Source organism: Carassius gibelio, chromosome A10 (assembly GCF_023724105.1).
Source record: "Carassius gibelio isolate Cgi1373 ecotype wild population from Czech Republic chromosome A10, carGib1.2-hapl.c, whole genome shotgun sequence".
Taxonomy (NCBI): Eukaryota; Metazoa; Chordata; class Actinopteri; order Cypriniformes; family Cyprinidae; genus Carassius; species Carassius gibelio.
In genome coordinates this window covers 13,531,130-13,557,834 of record NC_068380.1, presented here as the reverse complement: position 1 = coordinate 13,557,834, position 26,705 = coordinate 13,531,130, and the positions used below count along the sequence as shown (strand labels likewise).

Below are 26,705 nucleotides of genomic sequence, written 5' to 3'. Positions count from 1 at the left end.
TGCAGTTGAAAGCAGACCCCATGGGATTTTCATCATTAAAATTGTTTACTTGGCATCTTTCTAAGCCTTGGTTAACATTCCATTTCAGTGTTATTTTAGTTAGTTATTATTTGTATACTATTAAAGTAAGTCTTTATTTTGAATAAGCTTTCATTATTTTTAGTTTTCATTTTAATTTTAGTTTGAATAATTTTGAATAATTTAATCATAATTAGTTTTTAAGTATTTCAATTTTTTTAAGTATTTCTATTTAGCTTTACATTTATTTCAGTAGAGATGTGGAGATATTCATTATTAAATTTGTTTTGTTTAAATCATTTTACTTCAGCTTATTTTATGTTTACCTATTCCATATTCCATCACTATAAAAATAAAGACAAAAATTAAACGGATAATGCAAAGAAACATTAGGCATCACTTATCCCTCAAGACACTAAACCTAAACATTGTGAAAAATTTTGCAACTGTACAAAGTCCTTCAATATTAATTCAGTGCATGTTTCACAATCCAGGTGCACAGCTAACATCTTTTCAAAACTGCTACAGTGAAATGTTGCTTAACGGAGGATTAAAGGTTGCCTTAATCCAGGGTTAAACAACAGATTTTAACCCAGGGTTAAACTCATAAGTGAATGTGAATGTGTGCCGGGTTATTTCTGGTTGTTACCTGGGATTCTGTTGCTGGGTCGGCCTGGATCAGGTTTGGGCTTTGGGGGAAGGCCATATGCAGCTACAAAAGCAAAATAAATAAATAAATAAATAAAAAAGATTACATGATGAAAAACACTGGGCACATTTTGATGCAGGATTCAATTGCTTCAATTGTGGACAGGAGTGAGCTTGTATTGACACAACATTTATTGAATTTTGACTCTCCCTCAGTGCTTAGGCTCATTCATTGATGTGTTTTTGGAGGTAATGATGATACTCACTCTGTCCCACTTTGAGAACAAGCTTCATCCCTCGCGTCACACAGACGCCTCCTCTCATGCTGTCGATTCCTTCTTTTGTGCCGTCAGAGGTAGCTTTGGGAAAGAGGTTAAAAAATATATATTATTAATGTCAAGGTTCTTTCAACATTTCCGCTATTGTGCAGAGACGGCTGGCTGGAACCCTGTGACTTAGCAATAAAACACTGGTTTTATGATTCCCCATTACTTCACAGCAATTTGCAGCCACTTGTTCATGTAAAGGAAAAGCGAGCATAACTGGCTAACTGGCACTTTTTATGAATACATAGCATGTTTGTTTCCCATAGATATTTTAAATAAATCATCAGAAGTCTTTGTCTTAAATCATCAGAAATCCATGTCTTTGTTGTCATAATAAGACTATAAGACATGCTTGTCAAACATTTCTGTATTCCCCTCTCAACTATAGGTTTTGATAGAATCTATTGAATTAATATTTGACTCATTGTAGTAGGTCAAGTCAGGTTTATTCGTACAATGCTTTAAACAATACACAGAGTTTCATAGTAGCTTTTCAAACTGGATTACTATCATCAATGTATCATAATTGTTATAGAAAATTTGCTTGTGGTAAAATACTTTGAACACACCATTCTGCTAGAAATTGAGTCCATAATTCTTCCTAAAAAGTAATTTTAAAACTTCTAAATTCTAAAAACAAAATTAGCTGGGCTCCACGTTTCACACACAAACCTGATACCACACGGTTTTTCCTCATTACAAATGTATCATTCCTTAAAATTGTGAAACCTAAGAAGTAACATTATTAGATTCACTTCTACAGCATGTGAAAAAATAAATAAACTCCATCAATTTTCTCAGCACTGCATTCACTGACCGTTCGTTGAAAAAAAATGACTTCATATAATAAATGTCATGCCCTTTTTCTACAAGTTGATTACTTTTTAATTAAAGTTGATGTCAGTAAGTAACAAATTGATAGGAATTTTATTTAGTCATTATCACTTTTGTTGCACGCCAGAAAAAAAACTAAACAAAACAGAATACGTGTAAACATTACTGTCAATTAATTAAAAGTATTAACAGACTTAACTGCTGATTAATTCATCAAATCCATTTAAAAATATAATGCAGAGGAAATCCTCCAAATGAAGGTTTTTAAATTGTAAAGACATTTCCTTTCCAAATCACTGAATAGACAATCGCTAAAAGTCAATATGTTTGTTTTATTTCAATGAACATATTTCTTTGAGTATGCGATTGTGACTGAGGTGGTGGTCCACACAGGACGTGTTCTTTCATGCCAACATGCTTGGTGGGTTTCCAGCATTGCTTCTTGCCTATTTAGTACTTGCCCGTCTCCAGGCTGCTCTCTGTATAGGAAACTGTCTCTCAGGAATAACAGAGACTCGACCGCAACTATGTTGCCTTTTAACCATGTATACACAATCATCCCTCAGCGTACAAACAGAGTCTCTGAAACACACAGTCATTGCATCTCCCAGCCTTCCCATTACTAAATATTTCATAGGTGAGGCGCCTCTCTGAAAAACTTGGTACTTTATCCATGTAAGTCTGAATAACTCCGCATCCAGGCACTGAATACTGCATTCAATCAATGTTCGAGCTCCATCCCCACGGTACAAAGAGCTTCATCTTCAAACTTATTTTCCTTTCCAAATATAAAGGCAGCTCATAAGGGTGATACTGAATTCTTGATTGCAGAAACACTTTGTATTTGATCCATTTCATATTTTCCCGAACCTCTGAATGACACGCCGTAGCTAATCTGCAGCGCTCTGGAAACCACGGGCGCTCGTGTACAAAGACTTCTCCCATCCAAAATCTCTCTTGATTATTATGTTCTTAGGAAAAGATTACGGCAGCCGACCGAGGAGCACATGGCGACATAGGTGCCAGCAAACATTCAATAGCTTTTCTGCTACGGTTTCATTTTAGGTGAAGCTTGATACCAGTGACTGAAGCTGAAGTTGCCTAATGTATTTGTAGTTTATGTTCAAAGCACTTTTATGCAATGATTTTGCCACAGATTTATCTTGGTCTATACGCTTGAAGGAATGTATTTTAATTGTTGTTTTACTTTAATCTATTATGGTAGGATGCCTTGCCCCACGGACCACTTTTATAACTGCACCACTGTAAACCCAATTATTTTCTGTGGCAATCCACAGTATGACACAGGTGATGTCCATGGAGCTCAACTTGAATTAAACCCAGAAAACTTCTTTAAAAGTCATGAATTTCAAAACTTCACAATTTGCCTGAAAAAGGTAAAAACATTACAACAAATTTATGTTAAAATCAAGAACAATGAAAACCCCTGGCTTTCATCCAAAGAGCCTCTTACCAAGAAGCCAAATATTCCTTATATACCCAAAACTGACTTAAATAAAGAATAATCTTAAGAGAATACACACAACATATAAAAGATTCACCCCCTCACATGTAAACACATACAGAAATGCACACAAACACACACTCATGGACTGAATCCAAAAACATGACCTTTTTAGTGCTCACGGCAGTCATTAGCCAACACACTGGAGGTGTAGAAAAAAAAATGATTCATCACCTAATGGCTCTCATTGTGTTCCTCACCTCCCTCGCTCTCTCCATTCTCCCTCTAGGGATGCAGAGATGTTGGGTAAAGGTGTAAAAGCTGAACTTGATCAGCAGAGAGAGGAACAGAGAGTTACCTAGGGTTGCCATAAAACCAAAATGTCAGTAGGCGAAATTTCATGATTCTTGATGCCAATTTTGATACCACATCAAAAACGAATATGCTAATGGACAAAATACTTTATTTAGAAAGCAAAATAAATATATAATTGTTACCAAATTTAAAAAAATGATGCCATTTAGCTTTAAGTATTAATCAATTAAACATGGATACATTTTCTCTAGAAATTATTTGAGAAAAATAAAATAACAAATAACGAGCAATAGAACAAAAACTTTTTTTTCTATCAGTACTCTATCACAGTACTCAGGTCAAGTAATTATCTAGAAATTACATATAATACATACATAAAATGATTTGGCATAGTCTTTACTTCATGATTGTTACATATTAGGAATAGCTAACAATGGTCGCAATTGAGGTTGACTAGTTTATCTAGATTATTTTTATGTGTATTTTTATATTAAATTAATTATTTGTTTATATTTAATTAATTTAAGCAGAGATTTATTTCAAACAAACAAAAAAAAAAAGATTGTGAGCATTTGAAAGTGGGAGTAAAACTCCGCTATAAAAACACTGAATCTTTTGACTTGGAGACTGACCGAATGTGAAAGACTGACATTCCTAGAAAGAGCCGTGAGAAGAAAGAGGAAGAGGGTGAAAGGAAAAGTGAGTGGGCATAGAAAAAAAACACTAGTCTGGAAGGTTCTTCTGATGGTTGTGGTAGACAAGAGGCCGTGGGTTTAATAGGAAGATGAAGAGCAGACATTACACACGCTGCAGTGTAGACTTTACAGTCTACATATTCTCCAGAGCAGACGAAAAATCACTGATGAGAGAGAACAACGGATGACTTCCGTAATTGAGACGATGATCTGTGGTGATATACAGAAAAGCATGTCTGGAACTGAAATGAAGGGGAAAAAAACTGGCACAAGAACATTTAGAAATGACCCTCATACTGACCCACTCCACCCCTCTCCCAAAATTCCCCTGCCCCCTGAGAAAAAGGGGATTGACCCATGACGACCAGTGATGGGAGCAACAACAGCTCGAAAAGATGGTTTTAACCCCCGACAAATAAGGCCAGTGGCCAAGTCAACCTTTTCAGCCCAGTAGGAATTAGCACAATCTGTTTGGGCTGCACAAACCCAGAGTAATTTTCCCTAAGTAAGCTCAAGTTCCTGCTGGCAAGAGGGCCTCCATGACCTCATTATCCTGCAGCTGTGCCGGGGCAGGCCTAAAGGGGGCAGTACGCAATATGAGACAAACCGCAGTTAATGTGAGAGACCATCTGAGAACTCATTTCAACATAGAGAAGAGGCCTTTCAATGACAGAAATGATCTCCGACAAACCCATGCCAGAGCAGGACTGTTCAAGGACACCTCGGGAAAACACTTTAAATGTAGCTCAGTGTGACATAGGGACAAAGGAAATGATCTGAAAGTATGCATAAGTATGCCTTATGAATATTAATTAGGTTATATGTAAACCTGGCAACCTGATTTGCTGAAAGATAGGTATACTGTTTTTTCGAAGTTGTAAATAAAACAAAAGCTAATGGAGTATGTTAAACATGAATATACTATTTCAGTTTTTAGGGTTTATAGGAATTCCTGGTTCTGGAATTAATCGATTATTTGACTACATGTTATGTAGGCTTACCTCCTTTTAAACTTCCTTAGTATTCATTGGTTATTAACATCTTCTATTATCTCTTCATGTAGTCCAGAGCCATGACACAGTTGTTAGAAATACATACATGATTGCGGCATAATGGTGTAAACAAGGGCATGTTTAGAGTTTTGGGGGCCCTGAAAAAACTGGTTTGTGGAATCAAATCAGACGTATCACTATTAAAGAGGAATTGATTCCCTTTAATGGAATCTATTTCAGTTTGAGAAACTGAGTCTTAATTCCCAACACTTTGGAATTGAAGAATGATTTCAAATTTAAAAGGAATCAAATCAAATTTACTACTGTAGCAATTTTTCCACATCACATTGTTTTTTAAGTGTAAGTGACACTACACATTGTAGGATTATTACTTACTGCTTGTTTGTCAAACAGCTTTTCTATAGCATGTCCTGAAGTTGGAAGAAGGGAACATACACTCTTTTTCAGAGGTCAAAACCTTACTGGACCTTAAACATCACCTTTTGACTGTGGGAATGCAATAGATTTCAGATGTTCTGGTCTCGGGCCTGCTGCTGTGATCTGTAACACATAAAGTCCTGTCATGCGGTGGATTGTGGTTAAACAAGTCTCTTTCATCTGCATCTACGCAGATGTGATGCACTAAGTGAGCGCATTTATGAGGAACAGCTGTTCTATTGCTTCATTGAGCTGTGCACTGATTGGATGAATGGCTTAAAAGGATAGTTCCCACAAAATCAAGATTCTGTCATCATTTATTCACCCTAATGTCATTCCAAACCTTTCATTCTTCTGCGGAACACAAAAGTTGATGTTCTGAAGAATTTTCTACTGTTTTTGTACAATGAAAGTCCAAAACAACACTGAACCCTACTTTAATTGTATGGGGGAAAAAACTGAAAATATTTTTTCAAAACATTTTCTTGTTGTTCCACAGAAGAAATAAAGTCATAGAGGTTTGGATAAACATAAGGGTGAAGTAAATTATGATAATTTTCATTTTGGGTGAACTACCTTTAAGTGAACCTTTTGCTGATTGGTCACACACTCATTACCACGAATTGAACTGAATGGAATTCATATTCATAATATTAATAATTTAAAATTAAACAAACAAGTTGGACACACACACACACAATAATAATAGTAATAATAATAATAAAAATAATAATAATAATAATTAATTTTATTTATCATGTGCTTTTCTTGACCCAAAGTGCTACAATTATGGGCATGGGTACCAACAAAAAGCAGGAGTTTCGTAACCCATAGCTCAACAACATGCATAATAAAATAAACACACAATAAAAAACAGTATAAAAATACTCAGTTACTGTAAGCTTTAAGAAGATAAGTCTTTAAAGATTTCTTAATCAAAGTTCTACATACAGTAGATATATTAATTTATCACGGTTTCAGTTTTTTTGTTTTGTTGCTTTGTCATAATCAGCCAGTAGTGCAAAATTGCTTTTATCAAATGATACTGATACACACACACACACACACACACACACACACACACACACACACACACACACACACACACACACACACACACACACACACACACACACACAGAACAGCAGTACAGACCAAAAGTTTGGAAACATTACTATTTTTCATGTTTTTGAAAGAAGTTTCTTCTGCTCATCAAGCCTGCATTTATTTGATCAAAAATACAGGAAAAAACCAGTAATATTGTGAAATATTATTACAACTTAAAATAATAGTTTTCTATTTGAATATACTTAACAAAATAATTTATTCCTGTGATGCAAAGCTGAATTTTCAGCATCATTACTCCAGCCTTCAGTGTCACATGTAACATCCAGCCTATCACATGATCATTTAGAAATCATTCTAATATTCTGATTTATTATGAGTGTTGGAAACAGTTCTGCTGTCTAATATATTTGATGAATAAAAGGTTAAAAACAAAATAATTTTAATAATATATTTTCTTTACTATCACTTTTTATCAATTTAACACATCCTTGCTGAATAAAAGTATTGATTTTATAAAAATAAAAAAAAGAAAGAAAAAAAAATTACTGATCCAAAATTACCGACCAGTAGTGTATATTGTTATTACAAAATATTTATTTTTAATAACATAGCTTCTTTTTTTTTCTTTTTTTTTCTTTTTATTCATCAAAGTATCCTTAAAAAAGTATCCATGTTCTGAAAAATATTAAGCAGCAGAACTGTTTCCAACTTTGATAATGAATCATCATATTATAATGATTTCTAAAGGATCATGTGATAATGATCCTAAAAATTCAGCTTTGCATCACAGAAATAAATGATAATTTAAAGTATAATAAATGTAAAAACAATTATTTTAAATTGTAATAATATTTCACAATATTAAAATTTTTTCCTGTAATTTTGATCAAATAAATGTAAGCTTGCTGAGCAGAAGAAACTTCTTTCAAAAACATTAAAAATAGTAATGTTTCCAAACTTTTGGTCTGTACCGTATTATATATATATACACACACACACACACACACACACACACTCATTTTGTAACCTAAAGATATTATTTGAGAAAAAAAAAAAAACCTTCGATATGTCCCACCCCAACTTCCTGTTTGAATAGTACATGTCAAAAAGAAAAACAAACAAACTGCACTTGTCAAGCAATTTTAGGGGTGTTTAATTATGACCAGTAGCAGTTTCCTTCCGCTGTGATTTGTTTAATAATGCATCCAAGTCAAGGCTAAAAGAAAATGCCAAGGATCGCTACTGGTACTAATGACATTGTGGTGACGTCCGTCATTCTGGCTTGTCTTGACCCACAGTGAGTCCAGTCCCTATGGAAACAGGGCTAAAATCCCACAGCAGTTATCTTAAATGTCATCTTTGGTGAGCAATTGACAGGTATTTACAGCTAATACTGTCTGACATCCTCTCTCCACACACACACACACACACACACACAGGGTTCTCCTGTTTTAATGACTGACCCGTCCAGCAGCTCAGTGCAGAAATGTCCAGACTCCTGCAGTGCACAGAACTGAATGGTGACAGGGACATAACTCAGACTCTTCTACGATCACAACAACAAAATACCAAAGTATTTCTTTAACAAGGTCATAAACTCACAGCCTGAGTAATAAATCCAGCCACAACTAATGAAACAAGACATAACTCCCTTCTAGTTAACCGCACTGTCCAGGCCTGCTGTTCCCTGCCACTCAGACGAGAGATACTCATGTGGCAGAGACTCTGCAAAGGGTCTCGAAACTTGGTTAAATAATTACAGGAACGAATCAAACATTCTGTGTTTTGAACTTACGGGGCTTCTTTTAATGGACATTTTCATGTGGCAACATTAAGAATGAATGATCTAAATGGGCACAGATAATAGAGATGAGTAAAAGATAGAACAGCTCTGAGGAGTGAAGGACAAGGGGATGCGAAAGGTGAGAGTCTAATTTAAGAGTTTTATATAAGAGAAAAGAAGAGAGAGAGAGACAGAGAGAGTGGTGGGTGAAGCATGTCCAGGTCATATTTCACCTTAACAATAAAAAGAAAAATTGAAAATGTATATGATTAACAAATACTCATCACCATAATGCATTCAGATGTTTTAATCTTAACTTTTTTCTATAGAAGGATTAATCCCGTTAAACAGCACAATAAATAATTAAACATGTATATCTTGTATGTTAATATTAATTTCTGCTAATATTAAACATAATTTGTATATTTAAATAATAATAATTACAAATATTACACATAGAAAAATGAATAGTTAATTTTACGAATAAATAAAGATACTTGTTCTTGTACTTGGTTTTAAAATATGATTTAAATTCTGAAGTTTTTATACAAAATGATTCATTTATTGTCCTGGAAATGAAATTAAAGTGCAAAACGTTTAATGGTCTTGAATGTAGAATTAATTAATTTTTAATTCGTATTTCTTTTTAATCAAAAACAACAATTATTATTTCTTTCTTTTTATTTTTGGGGTGGCCGGACAAGACCTGGCCACGTTCTTGACCGGTTTCACTCAGGTACACAGAAGTGGAGCAAGAGCGCGAAAGACAATCTGAGTGAAACAAGAGTGAGATGGTAAAGGTTTTTCTAGGTCATGTTCATGTCAATAACGCTTGGAGGAGCTGGAGAGACGAGGAAGGCAGAAAACCGATCTACTGTCGCACTTTTTAACAGCTTTTAAAGCGTGAGCACACCTGTCAATCAAACGACGAACCCGCACACACTACCTGTCTTACACGAATACTGCGCTTATACACACATAACCTCACACTTTCCGACAAATCCTACGCATCAGACTCAAACTGCATATTCAGCAGTGTGAAACATTTGTCCCCATGTTGGAGGCGAGTATATGATGCATGTTTGAAGAGGTGTGGAGAGGCATTAACAAAACGAGAACTCATTATTGCTCGGCGATGCCTCCCCCCTCATCCAAATCCCAGTGCGGCCCCACCACCAAAACCCTGTACCACAAAGAGCCCAGATAAAGACACATTATTGAGAATCAGCCTACTGAAATAACGCGCTCTGACATCTGAGTCAGCCCGCAGCCAGCAGCGTGGAGGTGGGGGCGGGGGGGGAACAGTTAAATAGGATGGAGATGGTAGACGGAGAAAGAGAAACTCTATGAACTCTGTGCTGATGAGGCACCGCAGTAGACATCGCAGATCTCCACGGATCTGCCCACAGCTTGATGCGGACTAAAGTGCTATACATTAACGTCATGAAATATGCATATTTTAGACAGCAGCAGTCCTTATTTATCTCCAGCTGTCAGCAAACACGGTTCTGAAAGCGTATTAATAATTAATGAAAGCATCATCCCTATTGGCAAAAACCTTTTTTCAAGGTTGATATTTCCTCTAAATATGGCTGATGTCTGGAAATTATTGTAAACCAGAGGAAAACCTGCAAAAAAAGGCTGATCATTTATTCTGTTTTTAGGCACTCACTAAGATTAGACACTAAGTCGAAACAATGGAGATGTCTTTATCGGCATACATACTCCACCTTCTCATATCAATGTATTGTTTATGTTTGTTATGTTATCTTTAAATTACATCGAGACACAGATCTCAAAGCTTGAGTTATTCAGCACTGGCTCGGGTTCACTTGCTGTGTTTCCCTGTATTTTGGCACAATGCAGTCTTCACTCCATTTTACCGAGATGCCTGCTGGTCTAAAATGGCCCACAGCATGATGCTACACAAGCATACTTCACTGCAGGTATGGCGTTTTAAAGTTTGGGCAGTGTGAGCTCGGCACCTTTGAATTCTCTTCAAAAGCTCTCATTGGAGCACAATACCTTTTCTAGGTCTGCATTATGCCTTTTTGCTCTAACATGGTTCCTTTCTGAGTAATGGCTTCTTTCGTACCACCACCTCTTGTAGGCCAGAGCTCTTGGTATAACTGACTTTATATTCTAATCTCTGCTATTGAATTCTGTGGCCTTTCGCAGCTCTCCTTTGGAGAGTTTTGAAGAACAAGCTGTCTGGTTAGTTTGATATTGCTTGTACTTCTTGTTAACTGAATGAACAATGACTACTAGGATATCCCAACACTATCTCACGGCCAATTCGGATATATTTTATGAAGAGGCTTTTCGTACGAATTTGTATGACCTCACTCGTACGATTTTATACGATTTGTCTAAACCCCAGTGACGGTTAGGTTTAGGGGCAGGGTTAGGTGTAGGTCATTCGTACAAATTCATACGAATTGTGAAACTCGTAAAATACGTACGATTTGGCAACAATCGTATGAACTTGTACGAGTGTGGTCGTACGAATTTGTACGAATAAGCCACCTTGTGAAAAATGTACAAATTGCCGTGAGATCGGGTATGATATCCATAGACCTAGACATGGTTTTATGTGGTTGGTAATTCAACCAAGATGAGAATTGGTTTAAAATAGCAATGGTCCATGCAACTTGTGCATTATATGGCGAGTCTTCTTAAACCTTGCAAGCATATGGCTTCAGACTTGGAATATAGTGCATACATCATGTGTACTACATTTATAGAGATTTTTAGAGCATTGGCTCAGGCGCTCTATCATTGTCAATATCATTTTCTGGTCAATAAAGAGGAAATTCAAATGGACTGGATCCATGAATACGAATACAAAGGCGCTGTATGTTGGAGGAGGGCTGTCTCTTTCTCTGTCTCGTTTCCTCTGAGGTAATTATCTTAATAGGTTGACTAATAGCACCTCTCAGAAGTGTGTCAATGGTCTGGGAGGGATGGAATGGATGGGATGTGGAAATAGAAACTGACAACACACACAGGGCCCTGTGAATCACGGGAGCCCACAGCAAGAAACAGTCCTGATAAGGTTGAAATGCTTATAATGATGCTAATAAAGTCATTAACTCTCACCTTGTGCTTAGACCACAAAAAATATGTACTGCATTATGGAAATGATCCTTCTCGAGTGTTGTTCAATTCATTATTTTTAAGTAGTAGTTTCAGACTTTCATGCTGCATGGAATGTACAGTAACAGAAGTATAAAAACATCTGCCAGTGCAGTACATTTTCTATGAAAACAAGTCTTAATATCGTATGCAGTGCTGCTTCTGAAGTAAATTTGTCTTGTTTTCATTTATTATTTTTTAAATTGTTTGATATTTTTACTTTGAAGACTAAGACGTCCTACTTTGCAGTGTAACTGAATGGCTGCTTTCATACAGACAGTGCTTTGGATTCAAAACTGTATTTATGTACTAAACGTGTGATTTTAAATTAACCGGTACACAAAACATGCAGATCAAATACTCTCTGTAAGAACTAATAACCCAAATCAAGCTTTTCTGCTCGCTTTTCTTCACTCATGATAGCCTTAAACATTGCATATAACTATAATGAATGAAGTAAATGAAGTAAAAGCATGCATAAGTGACAGTAAAGACATTTACAATATTACAAAAGACTTATATTTAAAATAAATAAATGCTGTTCTTTTGAACTTTTTTTTTTTTTTTTAAGAGAATAATGGTTTCCACAAAAATATTAAGCAGCACAACTGTTTTCAACATTGATAATAAAAAGTAATGTTTCTTGAAAAGCAAAACAGATTTCTGAAGGATTGTGCGGCACTGAAGACTGGCCCAGCTTTGTGGCCCTGGAATAAATTACAATCTAAATTGTATTAAAAAAAAAAAAATAAATAAAAAAAACAATTGAAGCAAAAACAAAAATCTTACCAACCCCAAACTTCTGAACAGTAACTTTAAAACAAAGCTAATAACTGTATTGTGCTGCTGTGTGAGTGTAGCCAGTGTGTGTGTGTTTATATTCAATATTATTTCCATTTCTACTCCTCAGAGCCTTCACCTACATAACCATCTGATTTCTCCATTCTCTCTCCCTCACTCCATTCTCGCCATCCATTCCTCAATCCCTTCATCTTCTCTCTCCCTGTCTCTAGTGAACAGCTGGTGAGGAGAATTCCCACAATCCCTCACACCGTAATCTCCCTCCCTCTGCTCACACGTCCATCCATCAAAAGAGCCTTTATTCACCCCTGCTGTGTGTGTGTGTGTGTGTGTGTGTGTGCGCGCACATGCATGTGTGCTATGTCTGATGTCACTGTGAGCATTATAGTTAGCTTGTGTGGAAAATTTTGTAACGTACAATCAAATTAAATCTTCATGTGATGAAATAAACACACCGACCACAGGTTTTTATTTCAAGGGTTTTATGAAGATCATATGTTTGTGAGTCTCACTTTGAATAGTTCTACATTTACACAAGACCAGGTGTGGGTTTGTTTGTGTTTTTCTATTTAGGTGTGTTTTTGTGTACTTAATGACTTTAACTGCAGCTGCAGATGCCAGAAGGTTAACGAATCACTGTGTTAAACCATCTATATCCCATTAACCTGAGACCTACAGCATTATCTTTATCAGGAGAATATAAGCACGCACACAAACACACAAACACACACTGTACAGAACAAACTGACACATGCAGAAATTGAAATAGAGCTGGAAATTCAAACGGACACATTCACAGGGATAAACACAGACCCTGTGCTGTGACACACACACACACACAAACACACACACACACACGTTCAACATCCCGACCGTAGTGTGGCACGGGGCTCTGATTGCTGACCTAGTTTGGGAGGGACCTGTCACTACTCATAGCCATCAGACAGCAAACACCCTGGCTCAGCATGGCAGACGCACACAAACATGCACACAAACACTGAACTTAAAAACGCGGAGAGCAGCAGCATCTGTGTGAAATTAAAAAGTATGATTTGAATTGAACAAGGCTTCAAACTGTGCAGTAAGCTATGCTAAATGTTGCCGCTAAAAATACGTAAATGTAAGCGCTGCGTTCAAGTGTGTGGACGAGCTGGGAAATCCGTTCACATTTCTACATCGCAAGTGAGTATGGGGTGATAAATGTTGTGTATTGCAAAAAGGTTTTACCAGTGTTAACAACAAAAACTGACCAATTTTATCAACAAAAAAACTTTTTTTCCACAACTGTCTGTCTGTTTGTATGTTTTGAACAGTATATTTAATATTGAAATTATTACCTTACTGTAATTTTATCTTTAAATAAATATCATAAAACAATGTTAAATATTCAAATGCATCCAAGTGGTGAAAAAAAATTAAATCTACATCTTGAATGCAAGTACAAATCTTAAAAAAGACTAAATCTAAAAGAAAAAAAAAAAATATCTAATGCACTCACATTTTTAATCTGAATCTTAAATCAAAATCTTGATTAAATCTAAATTTAATTTATTTGAATCTTAACCATTAAAACGGTCTTAAAGTCATACATTTAAATGTAAAATTGTGTGTTAAACCTAATGTAATCTGAATCTTAAATGTAAAAATCTGTATTCAAATTGTAAACTTGAATCTTAAATCAAAATCGTGTGTTAAAGTTAAATGCAATCTAAACCTAAATGGGTTGAGTTATATATACGCACACACAGGTTAGGGTGGGAGTAAGGTTCATCTCTAATATTTCAGTTTAACCTTGATAAATAAACCAACAAGACCTTTTCAATAATTAACAGCCCCTTACCACAAGTCTAATCCAGTGTGACGAACACACACTCACACATACACACTCTGATGCTCCAAAGTCGAAATATCAACGAGTCGTTGTAGGACGGGCAAACATGTGTAAGTCCACGGTTTTACACTTTTACTTTAACTCAGCGATTGCAATGAAACAAGCGCTCACACCACTATTGTGAATTATTGACTACGTGAGATTGTGCTTTGAAAACGTGATGGTAAAGAGGAGGTTTTGGAGAGGGATTCTAATGCAGCGGGTTTGTTGAATGCTTTTTAGGGTAAAGTGCTCCCCTGGGAACTCAGTTAGCGCCCAGTGATCAAAGTTTTGACAAAAGAGCTCGGAGCATTTGATACACTCTGATACACACTCAGCAGGGAGAAGATCTCGGCTTCAAACGGTGCAGATCACAGGGGAAACAAGCACCAGCTAAAAGCATCACTCGCAGCCTCACACAAAAGGACGAAACCACAAAAACCTACAATAATAAGCTGTGCTTTTATCCTATAGTAAAACACATAAACAGTTGTACATCAGTAACAGCGCAGACACCATACGTGGATATTTGGGAAGGGAAACGCACAGTGTGTGTGTGTGTGTGTGTGTGTGTGTGTTTGCCATTGGTCGGGACGTTGTGTCTTGCTGCTCTTACATGCCCTTGAGTCTCACAGGCCCATTACAGCCAATTAAGATCCACATAATCACAAGTGTGTGCAAAACCGCACAGCACCCAACGCTCTGTCCTTCTCTTTCTCATTACAGGCATATTTTAGAAATTAACAACTGCCAGCTTAGGTTAATTAAAAGTGATTTCCCTAGGGAACAAACAGTAACACACACACATATTCTGGGTTTTATCGATGGATTCATCTATTGGTTGGAGCAACTATGAGGTAAATTTGACAGGACAGAAACCCTGCAGCTGACACGCGGTACTATTGCAATTTGGCTAATTAGCAAATATTCCCTAAAAATGTTTGTCCATTCAAAGCAAAAATTATCACTTTATTTGAAATCTTAATTTGTAGGCCTTAAACTCTATTTTTAATATTTAATATTATGATTAAGGGCTCTCAGATACATATTAAATGATGGCTTGTGCTAGAAAGACATTCGTTCCCATGACTTATTAATCCGTGGTCACTTTTTATTCATCTGTTCCCTCATTTTAGTGACATTGTGGCTACGTTTTACAATTGATTTCCTTTGTTTTTGTTAACTTCTGAGTACTTTGTAGTAAGTAGTCACCCTGTTTTAATTTTGTTAAATCATGGTAACGACTGAACTAAAATGAGGGAACAAATTAGTACAACATGACCATGATTTTACTTAAATGAAAGAAACAAATTAGGCTGTGGGAACAAATTCTTATTACATGCTCATAATATCTTTTTTATGAAAAACTGATTTGTGGGTAGGATGAGTGGATAAATTATTCCTAACATTTAAGGAGGTCAGAAGATAACCCTATATGTGGGATGGATTAAACTTGTGGGGGCTGATGGTTTAAAAACAAGAAAGTGAAAATTAAGATTATGAAACATGACTGGGCTTGAACCTGTGTTATCAACTTGAGCACCAAGAAATAATACGCTAACTTTTGCATAGCTTGAGGGACCCAAAACAGGAAATTGATTCACCAAATAAGTGCTGTGGTCCTATACTCTTGGTTTTTTGGCATCGCAGTACTGGTTAACACACACTTACCTATGATGTAATAGTCTCGTAAGTTCTTGAATTCATGACCCCACAGGTTGGGCGAATACTCCTGGAACTTGATGGTAAACCTCATATCGCTGTTGGGTTTGTCGCAGGTGAGCAACAGGTTCGGGGCGCCCATCACCTCACACCTGTCGGCCTGCTCTCGTGAGGACACCAGGTAGAGTTTATAATACTCATACTCAGGGGGAGAGTTTGGCCCAGATGGACTCGTGGCAGGACATACAAGGTCCAAACGATCCCCTATTTGAGGGTAGAGTATGTAGCCCCTCTCATCTCCAAACCTGCAGGATTAGAGGAAGAGATATATGAAGAGTGAGTGACAGACAAATGAGTAATGATCATTTCTGTGGAAACTGAGATTGACAGTTTGTTATTTGCTTGCGTGTCTGTGCATATAAAAACTCAAGGCCTGTTTGATGCTGAAACTGCCCTTTTCGTTCATACATTTTTATAGTCAAAATGTAAACATCCATGCCCTTTGGTTCAGGGGTGTGAGTGAGAGGGCATATGTGCGGTTTCGCTTGCCAATGTGATGAAAATGATCATATGTGGGGATCACGTTTGGCCAACAATAATAAAACTTGAAATTGCTTAGACTGTGGGAGACAAGTCAACGGTAAACCTGTATGACTTTCCTCTGTGTAAAACAAAGGAAGATTTTTTTTTTTTTTTTTATTGCAATGGTCGCTCTTTGCTTTGGAATTTTTCTATGCTCAAACACAGGCACTTTTACGTAGGGTTTTAGTGCTTTTTTTCTCTGCACTGATTTGTTTTTTTATGTTAATTGATATTTTTGTCCATCTTGTGTTATACAGTATATATAGATTTTTTCCATTTATGTTGTTCTTCATTGCACCGTGGTCCTGGAGGAATGTTGCTTCGTTTCACTGCATACTGTACTGAATATGATTAAAAATGCCAATAATAGCCTACTTGACTTGAATTATGATGAATGGAGACTATCAAGTTTTTTAAAAAAAGGACACATAAAATTATCTTACAACTAATCCATACAACCTGTGCAGTCACTTCAAAGTCTTTTGAGGTCATACAACTGCTTTATGTGAGAAACTGAATTAAATTTTAAAGTCATTATTCACCCCTTCAGCAAGATGTTAACTGCTGTGTCCGGATCACTGAGTCAATAAAGTTGAACTTGACAACTCGATCATTTTCATTCCTGTATTATTCATTCAGACCAGGGGCTGGATTCAGGAAAATCTTCTTAAAGAAGTTACATTTGTAAGAATGTTCCTACACTAAGTGCAATTCTTAACAAATTCTTATGAATCTCAAATATGGTTCTTGCCAATGACCTGCTGATCAACTCAATAAAAAAACAGACCCTGTTTGGTTAACCTGAACCAACCGGATTCATTTGAAAATAACTCAAAAGAACGATGCTATTTCTTTCATGAACCTACCAAAGAAAGTAATGGAGAATGTTAATGTTATTTTTGTTATTGTGGAGTTTGACAACCTCAGTCCTCATTATTTATTTTTTAATATCACATAATATACTTTAGTTTCCGCACACAAAAATGTCCCGTCAAATGGATCTGAAACACAATGCTAATTTTTGGGTGAATGGTTCCTTTGAAAAATACTAAATAAGATGGAAAAACTAATAAAACGCAGTAAGGTTTCTTTGAGGGATAATATAATAAAAAAATAAAACTTGCATTTAATAGAAAGAGTCTTTCAGTGGAAAACGGAGACCTTGACAGAAAAACAAAAAAGTGTGTATGTGACGAGAGCATTTCCAAATATATGAACACTTTCATAAACAAAACATAAACAATTATTCAGTATTTTATTGCACATTTTCAGTCAGACCAAGGCCAATATCCTATACCTCCATCCTTTTGTGGAAAGAAAATTCTGGCATTTAGCAGACTGACATTTAAGCTCTATTCAGAGTCTTGTTCTGAAGTCGAAAATTTATCTCACAAATAACCCCACTGCAGATAAAAGTATTTTGCAGACTCCCCTCTCCTCATGCTAAGTGTACAGTGCTTGACATTTCCATCAGGCCAAGAAATCCAAGCAAAGCTCCAATTAACCACACCGCAGTTTGTAACACACCTTTGCACAGACTGACAAAAAAAATAAAAAAATAACTTGAGCCAAAGCACCTGATCTGTGGATCAACACATATCCATTAACACACTGAGTTTAGGCCTCAGTCAGCTGTCCACTGCAACAAACACACGTGACCAAAATGCAACAAAAGTCAATGTGATCTGATCTTAGACTTCAGCTACTGTGGGATCCGACTGAGCAAATATCATATTCTGATAATCAGATGCTTTAATTTATCAAACTAAAACTCACTCATTTCTGTTTGGTGAAAAACACACATGAAGCCTTTGTTATTTACATTGTGCTGCTCATCGAACCAAGCTATTTACCAGAGGATGTGAATTATGATGACCACACACACACACACTTTCTGAACTGGGTTCATCAGACTGTCTGTATTTTTAACTCTTTTGTCTCTGATATATTTACCTAATTGTGCCTGATCTAAGACACAGGAAGGCAATCACTCTTTACTGGTCAAACCATGTTGTGATTGGGGTGAACTCACCCCACACTGTTTAGATAAAGGTTAGGGGTGGTCAACCTGATTACATGCTGAGGCATTGCGGGTTTCTGTGCTGGTCTGATGCTTCTCATCGGCGGGCTTGAATCCCAGGGCTCCTTTACACTTGTACCGCAGCGCTGGAGTGACTTTGGGCCACCCTTGAGTTTCTAAGGCCGTCGGAAGCTTTGAACGCAGACTCTGTTTTACCGCTTTCACTCATCAACAAACCTCCACTTCACTCACACCAACACTACAGCTTCCCATGAGCTCACTCTGGGCTGTACAAAGTTTGTTTTCAGCAAGACTATACGACAAAATGAAAAGGAGATGAAAATAATTATTCCAAATTCATGCATAATCTTTTAGAAAATGTATTATGTTGTTTGCCAAAAGCAGACTATAGGACATTCTCTGTAAGCAATGATAAAAAAAAATTATATATATATTAAAAAAAAACGATAAATGGTTGATGATAAAGTTTTATACTATTTTGTTTGAGTTAAAAATGAAGAAATCTAAAAATTCTTCAAGTGAATTTAGACATCACAACATTATGTCGTACAGAATGAAAATGCATTTCAATTCTGAGAGTTGCTAAAACTTCTAAAAGGATTTAAAGATTAAATTATTTGTGCTTTTAAATATTTACTTTAAGTGAACATTAGATGATGACTACAGTAATCTAAATGTAAAAAAGGAAAAAAGTACAAGAAAAATAACATTACCAACTGAAAATGAATAAATTAAAAATCTCTAATATTGACTAACCGTCATGGTAACAACATGTTGTGCATCACAAATAAGTATTATATACTGCAGAATGGTTTATTTGTGTATTATTTTAGCATATTTTAGTAGGACACAACATGGAAAATAATTATCCTTGCTATTGCAAAAATAAAAAAAATTCTAAATTCAGTTCAATGAACTATAAAGACATTCTAAGCTGAAAAAATCTATAATTTAATTACAATTTAACAAGTTAGTGTGATTTAATAAAATATTAATCATATCCATAAAAATTCAAGCTTGAAGGAGCGGTTCACACGGGACAGGTTCTTGCATTCAAATTCAGGGATCTCAAGTACTTTTTACTTGACACGCTTTTTTTCAGAGATCTCCGAGTCTCATTGTAAATGAATAATTTCTGGCTGTCAGTGTTAAAAGAGTCCGAGAGAGTGCAGAAAATAGTCATAAAATACTAAACTATGACTGTTTTTGGTGCACTATATGTAGTCAAAGTGTAATGGCCCCTTTAATTTCACAACAGAGGACAATGGCGCATTTCATCTTGTGTTTTCTTGAAGCTCAAGCAAATGGATATGTTAACCTCAAATCCTGCCACCCTGTAGATCCCAACTGTTTTCCTTCAGTCCAAACGGAAGACATTTCTATCAAAGAGCTGTCAGACCCCTGCTGAGACATATGGTACGAAGCACGGCGACCATTAAGACCACCCCAGGATAACAAAGGACAAGAATCAAATCTCAGCATAATACAATTTACAGATAGAAGCAAACGTAACATGCTGCATCTGTTTCTGACTACACTACACTGATTTTTCAAAGGCTTTTGAACATGTCAAAATTTCTCTGATGTGATAACCAGTTGACGGGCTGAATGCATTTCTCTTCCCTCCACAGGAAAAAAAGCCCAGCTTTGCTTGCTGAAAGAACTGACAGTCTTTGTCTGTTAGCGGTTCAAGAGAAAGCGCAAATATTTTGTGTGCTTCGCAGTGGTTATCAGTGACAATGACAATGCTAAATTTCCTCTCTGTTTGGTGTTGGATGGATTTTGCAAACATATTTATTCATGTAAAAGGTGATTTTTGGTATAAATTTGAGACAAATCAAACCTCGTTTTGCACTTAAGTTAAAATACAATCAAAGTGAAAAATGCCTACATATGAGAGCTCCATGAATCTTTTTTATGTATAAAATATGCATGAAAATGCCGACGTTTGTCTTCATTTACATGGAAAATTAAGACAAGCAGAAAAAGCATTCTAACATGGGAAATATAGCTCTGCAACCTAAACCCCCACAAATCAGTGATTAAGCACTTTAAATGTAAATGTCACAGAACAGGATCAGAATTCACAAGGTTCATATTCATTATTATTATTCACCACTGCAGAATCTTGGGTATTTAAGTTTCCTCATGCCACACTAAAGCAATAAAAGGCTGATGGAGGTTGAAACTCAAACAAACTTAAACCACCAATTACCCTTCACCTCACTGCAGCAATGTGGAAAATGACTTCTTTTTACAGTTTTTATAATTACACTTTTTATTATAATAACTAATTATTATAATTAGTAATTGCACAAAACTAGGGATATTTCCTGTCTCCTGGTTTTCTAAGAACCTGTGTGTGTGTGTGTGTGTGTGTAAAACCCCTAAAGTTACAAACCCTGAATGTCCTTAAAAGTAAAACTTAAGCAATGCAGTAAATAATAAAGTAAGCTATTATAATTACATTATTTATTTTTTTAATTTTTTAAGGGTCTTGATTATTATGTACCAAGTCTAGAATGAAAATGTGTACTGCGTTGATTTTGAGGGAAAATTGTGCAAATGTGAATGCATTTAAACATGGTAAATGTGTTGAGCAGAACTAAGAGTGTTACACTCTTATTGGTTGATGAAGCATAAACGAGTTAAAAGATTAATTAAAGAATACGCAACTGGTGGCAACTTTTGTATAATCTTATGAATGATAGAGTGACCATGTGGACATCTGATTCCATGTGGATCTTGACTGCAGTGACTAATATTATGCTTTGATTAAAAATAATAAAAAGTATGTCGTCATTTAAATGTGTGTGTGTCTGGGCGTTCATGGTCATCAAGACCTGCTGAGTGCACCCAGATTATCTTAAGGGCTCAGAGAGTGTTGTTTCATGTTCTTATCAGTGCTATTTAATTAGCTAAGGGCTGGAGATAACTTACACATTCCTGAACTCTGACGGACTGAAACCCACTTAACACACGGCTGAGAACCACATGCCACAAGTGCACAGTGACTCACATATTTGCAAACACAAAAGTCTAAAATTAGGGAAATTCTGGGGGTGATAATATATAAAATATGATCACAATGACAGTAATCTGAAAAAAAAAAAACAAAAACAAAAAAAACATACTAAACATACTAAAACAACAACCACAGGTTAGGTAGTTATGCATCACACTGATGGAAATGTCCACACAACTGATAGTACACTGTACATTACTGTTCAAAAGTTTGGGGTCAGGAATCTTTTGGTGCTCAATAACATTTCTCATCATCAAACATCACACAAACAACAACACATGACATATTGCACCCTGTCATTGTTTATTTAACAAAAATAAAGCCAAGATGGTTAAGCCATGTGTGAAAAAGTTGCTGGTGGTGGGCTGATGATTTGGGTCTTGTCTTGTAGAGTCAAATGAAAGTCCATCCATCCAACAACTAAAGTTGGGCAAAAATTGGGTCATGCAACAGGACAATGATCCCAAGTACACCAGCAAATCTACAACAGAGCGGCTGGCAAGAAAAGAATCAAGGGGTTGCAGCAGTCCAGTCAAAATCCAGAGCTCTTCCTGACTGAAAGTGGTGAGAGCTGTGCATAAACGAATGCCCAAAACTTCAATAAACCTGAGCAATGTTGTAAAGGAGAGCGAGCCAAAGTTCCTCCAGAATGATGTGAGAGACAGATAAAATCATACAGAAAATTACTGATGCTAAAAGTGGATATTCAGGCAATTTAATCATAGGGTTTCCTAACTTTGTCAACATATGGCTTTTGCATCTTGATTTTATTTTTTGTTAAATAAATAATGACATGGTGTGATATGTCATATTTTGCTAAATTTAAGACCTGCCATGGACTGGAAAATGTTTTATTATGTCCTGAATCTGATACAGAAAACCATGGAATTCAATAGGGTGTTCTAACTTTTTCACATGATAAATATATATGAAAGTCATAACATCAACATGTAAAAAAAAAAAAAAAAAAAAGTTGGAAAAAGGACCATTCCCCTCCTAAAAAAAACACCAGATAACACCCCAAAAAAAACCCTACTAATTCCAAATGTTTGAACAGTAATGTACATGAAACCCCTCATATGCACATGTTAAATATGTTGATAAAGAATTGGTCCTTTTGTTCGAAAACAAAACTTTTCTCTAGCGCTTGAGACTTGCTAGGCCTTATGGGTACATTACAGCAAAATGGTGCAATACTGAAAATAATTATGTAATTTTCCCAGTTTATTGCCAAATAATGTCTTGGCCAGAAACATATTGTGTACTTCTACACAAAACGTGTCTACTAGGTGGTCTTCTGTTGGGGTCAGATCGAGTAGCTCCAGGGAGCTGATGGGGCCAGAGGCCGCTGACTCCTCAGCCCAACATGAAAGACTCATCAAGCTCCAAACACTCAGATGATTAAAAATGAACGTCACTAAAAATAACTTTCCCTTTGTTTGGAAGAGAGAGAGAGGGAAGGGCACAGGGAGAAAGGATAACTCCCAACTCACTTGTGTTTTCTCGATTTCTCTCAACTCTCCGTTTTCATGTTTGAACCGAGCCATGGGGGAATTAACCAATTCTGATTATTTTTAATGTTTGTGGATAAAATATTAGGGGGTCTGTTTAGTATACACACATCTTTGCAGCAGCAGACTGGATGTGTGTGGGTCCACCGTTTGAAACATTTTACGACATTCATATCCATTCCATAGAACTGCATCCGAATGAGACATCAGTGAGTTAAAAACAGGATAACCGATTCATCTAGTCTATAATAACAAATGCATGTTCTCATCGCTGTCTGTTTACTTTCCTTCATTGTGTTTCTTGACAATCTATTGTTCATGATTCACTTATAAGGCCTGCCAATTACCTACATTGTTCCCTCAGAAACAAATGCCTGTCCAACCTTCATGAGGATGGCAAACAAGAAATGGCTAAGGAAGAAAAAAGAAGGAAGGAAAGAAAGAAAGAGGAGAACAGGAGCTTTTCCAATAAATTGGATGACATCAAAACCCTAATCCTGTATAGCCTCAATAGATGACATGCAGCAAAAGTGAACAAAAGCTAAAGAAACAATCACTATCGTCATCATAAACGTTGGGTTTTACAAGGGGTGCTAATGTTAACAGTTGATGTATAGCGCAATGCTCGTCTCTGTCATTCACTGTAATGCCAAATCCTCCCACCTCGGTTCAGAACCATCATCGGAGTAATCTTAAAACTGTAATTATGCTTTCCACACACAGCATAGTATCACGCCAGGGCTTTGAAGGCATGCCAGAGACGCACCTTTGAAACCAAAAATTAAATACAAGTGAAACAAGAGAAGTAGGTTTTCATCACGAAGATGGCAGGTCCAAATAATCAACAGAAACTGAACGCTAAAAAAGTCAAACTATGTTTCAAGGGTTGCTGGTATAAACTGAATGCCTTTATGGGAACACAAGAACCATAGGAAAGAAATTAAAAAAATTATTTCGAAAGAGAAATGAACACTGAAATTAAATAATTAAATAAAAAAGTAAATGGAGAATTCTGCTTAAAAATCTTGATTCAGCCTGATCACATATCAACATAATAGTAAGGATTTATACATAACATTTACAGATTTATGTTTTGATATGCACTGAAATGGAAAATTTGCATATGCATACATTTAGAAATGTAAAATCTTTATAAACACATTAAATTAGATTTATTTGATCAATTAATTTGTATAGTTACACTTGACCATTATTAAAGATACATTTTCACTATTAGACATTTTTCCCTTGACAAACTGAATCCAATTTAAATTATTCAGTGATGAAAATTTACATTCATTTTACCATTTTAAAGTTTAAGTTTGGGTAAAGTGATGGTATCCTTTGATTGAAGATGAAAATGGCACGAAGAACAGTGAATGTCAAACAAAGTATTACATTAAATAAATGAAATGAGATTGCCCATACTGTATTTAACCATTCAAAAATCAATCTTTAAATTCAACAAAAATCAATATTTGATCAATCTAAAGATTTCATAAATATTTGCATGTCTGTAAAATGCTTTGGGTTTACATGCTGTCAATATGTTAATAATATATATGTTAGGGTCTATGGAAATTTGCTAGAACTGCACTTTACCTGCAAATAACTATGATTATTAATGAGACCACACTGTCAGATTTGCCTACACACAAGTTTGGAAGTTTCAGAACTGAGACATTTCAAAGTATCTGACTGATCTCCTTACTGTACGTCAATAATTATCTAATTTGTATTTCCAAAAAAATAAAGAAATAAAAAAAATACATTAGAAGACATCTCTGATATAAAGTTGATACTATGAGCTATGAGAGAGCAACCTCTGAGCAATTATCCTCTGGGAAAGAGAGAGAGAGAGAGAGAGAGAGCAGTGACAAAAAAGAATGAGGCACTGTAATGAATGAGATGAGAAAAAGAATTAGATGAAAAGGTGAAGGGAATGTAACAGAAAGGGAGAAAGACATTAACCCTGGAAAGAGAAAGTGTGTATAGAGGCAGTAATCCCTTCACAGATGGCTTTATTGCCTGTCTGATGATGGAGCAGTCCATATGATGAACTGATGGAGGGGTGTTGTGTAGAGGACTATCCTCCCACTCTCATACCCCTGAAAACCGAGGTCAAGTGGTACAATTCCATTTTCAGTCCATTTAATGCCACAATCACAATCTCTCTTTTAACAATGTAACATTTTCCATGAGGTCATATCTCTTCAAAAAAGAATAAAATAAAAACTCTCTCTCACACACAAATGGCTAGGAAATGTGGGAGGGACTTGCACCGTGAAACACGTTTACAAATTCTAAATCCATTCTTTTCACTAACAATGTTTAATCTCACCCTGCTCTTGGTCCCTAGAAAGGCTCTATACAAGATCTTTCAGCAAAGGAGAACCAATCAATCACAGATTCGCTAGAAAAAACCTACTGCAACTACAGTAGAACAGTCAAAAGTCTGAAGATCTGATGTAGGCTCTGTGCTCTTCCTGTTAGTTTTCCAAAGTATCTTTTCCTGCCCTTTAAATGTTTGAATTCGAAACGCTTAACCCAGTTGAGAAAGCTTTTATCTGTTTCCAATTAGCAGCTGATTCATTAAATATTGAGGGAGCCATGAAGGATTCAATTTTTAGTGTTCATTTGAGGCAGAGTTGTTCAACAACTTCCCCCGGAGCAATGCATAGAGACAGTCTGTGCTCAACATTGATCACGCTCATTGAGGGGCTGAAATCCGCTCTTCTCCTCCCACGCATCCCTCCATCCCATAACCTGTCTGACCCGTTTTAACGTCAGTTTTTCTCTCGGCACAGGTACTATGGAGATACTAATGGCTTTCTCCAGACATCAGGGTACTACATGATTTAACAAGACCTTTGAGAGTTGTCAGGTTAAAATCAACAAGATGAAATCAAAACTGTACCCATTTACATTTTAAAAAATGTTTCTGGTTCTAGTGTAAATTATGCATCAATACACTTTATTACAAAACCTGTCTTTGTAATCTTTAATAGAAGTGGTAAGTTGCTTTTCTTCTTTTTCTTCTGGTATCACTTAGGCCAGAGTTTTAAACTTTTTGATCACAAAGACCCCAAAATATGATGCTACTCCCCTCTTAAAATATAAAAGTAGTTTTTATTTATTTTTTATTTGAGAAAAACTGTAAATACTGTACTGTAATGAAACCCAAAGCAAATTATAAATATATTATCTTTAAAATATTTTCTTAGTATTAAGCTTAATGTATCTTTTTTTTTTTTACTTTTTTTTACTAGCCAAGTAATGTTAAATGTATAAACCTGGAGACAAGCATTTTGAATTTCAGATTTTTTATTTTTGTATGATAAATGTATTTAATTAATATAAAAGTCAACACATTAACTTAAACATCCCTAAAACAACAAAAAAAAAAACCTATAGCACCCCAGTGCAGCCATCTGGGTGTTCCTGTACCCTGTTCCTATATCTTGTTTCAACAAACATGCATTTTGTAAAGTTCTCC

General features: G+C 35.9%; 1 protein-coding gene across 2 annotated transcripts in view; it reads right to left on the bottom strand.

Moving 5' to 3' along the window:
• The window catches only part of LOC128021238 (ephrin-B3), a 32,737-nt gene that overhangs the window by 3,414 nt on the left and 2,618 nt on the right, over positions 1–26,705 (bottom strand). For both annotated transcript variants that reach the window (XM_052608298.1, XM_052608299.1), the window contains exons 3-5: positions 16,060–16,355; positions 933–1,025; positions 668–730 (exon numbers count right to left, since the gene is read on the bottom strand). In XM_052608298.1, the coding sequence (XP_052464258.1) occupies positions 668–730; positions 933–1,025; positions 16,060–16,355 (452 nt within the window). The remainder of the gene's footprint in view (positions 1–667; positions 731–932; positions 1,026–16,059; positions 16,356–26,705) is intronic.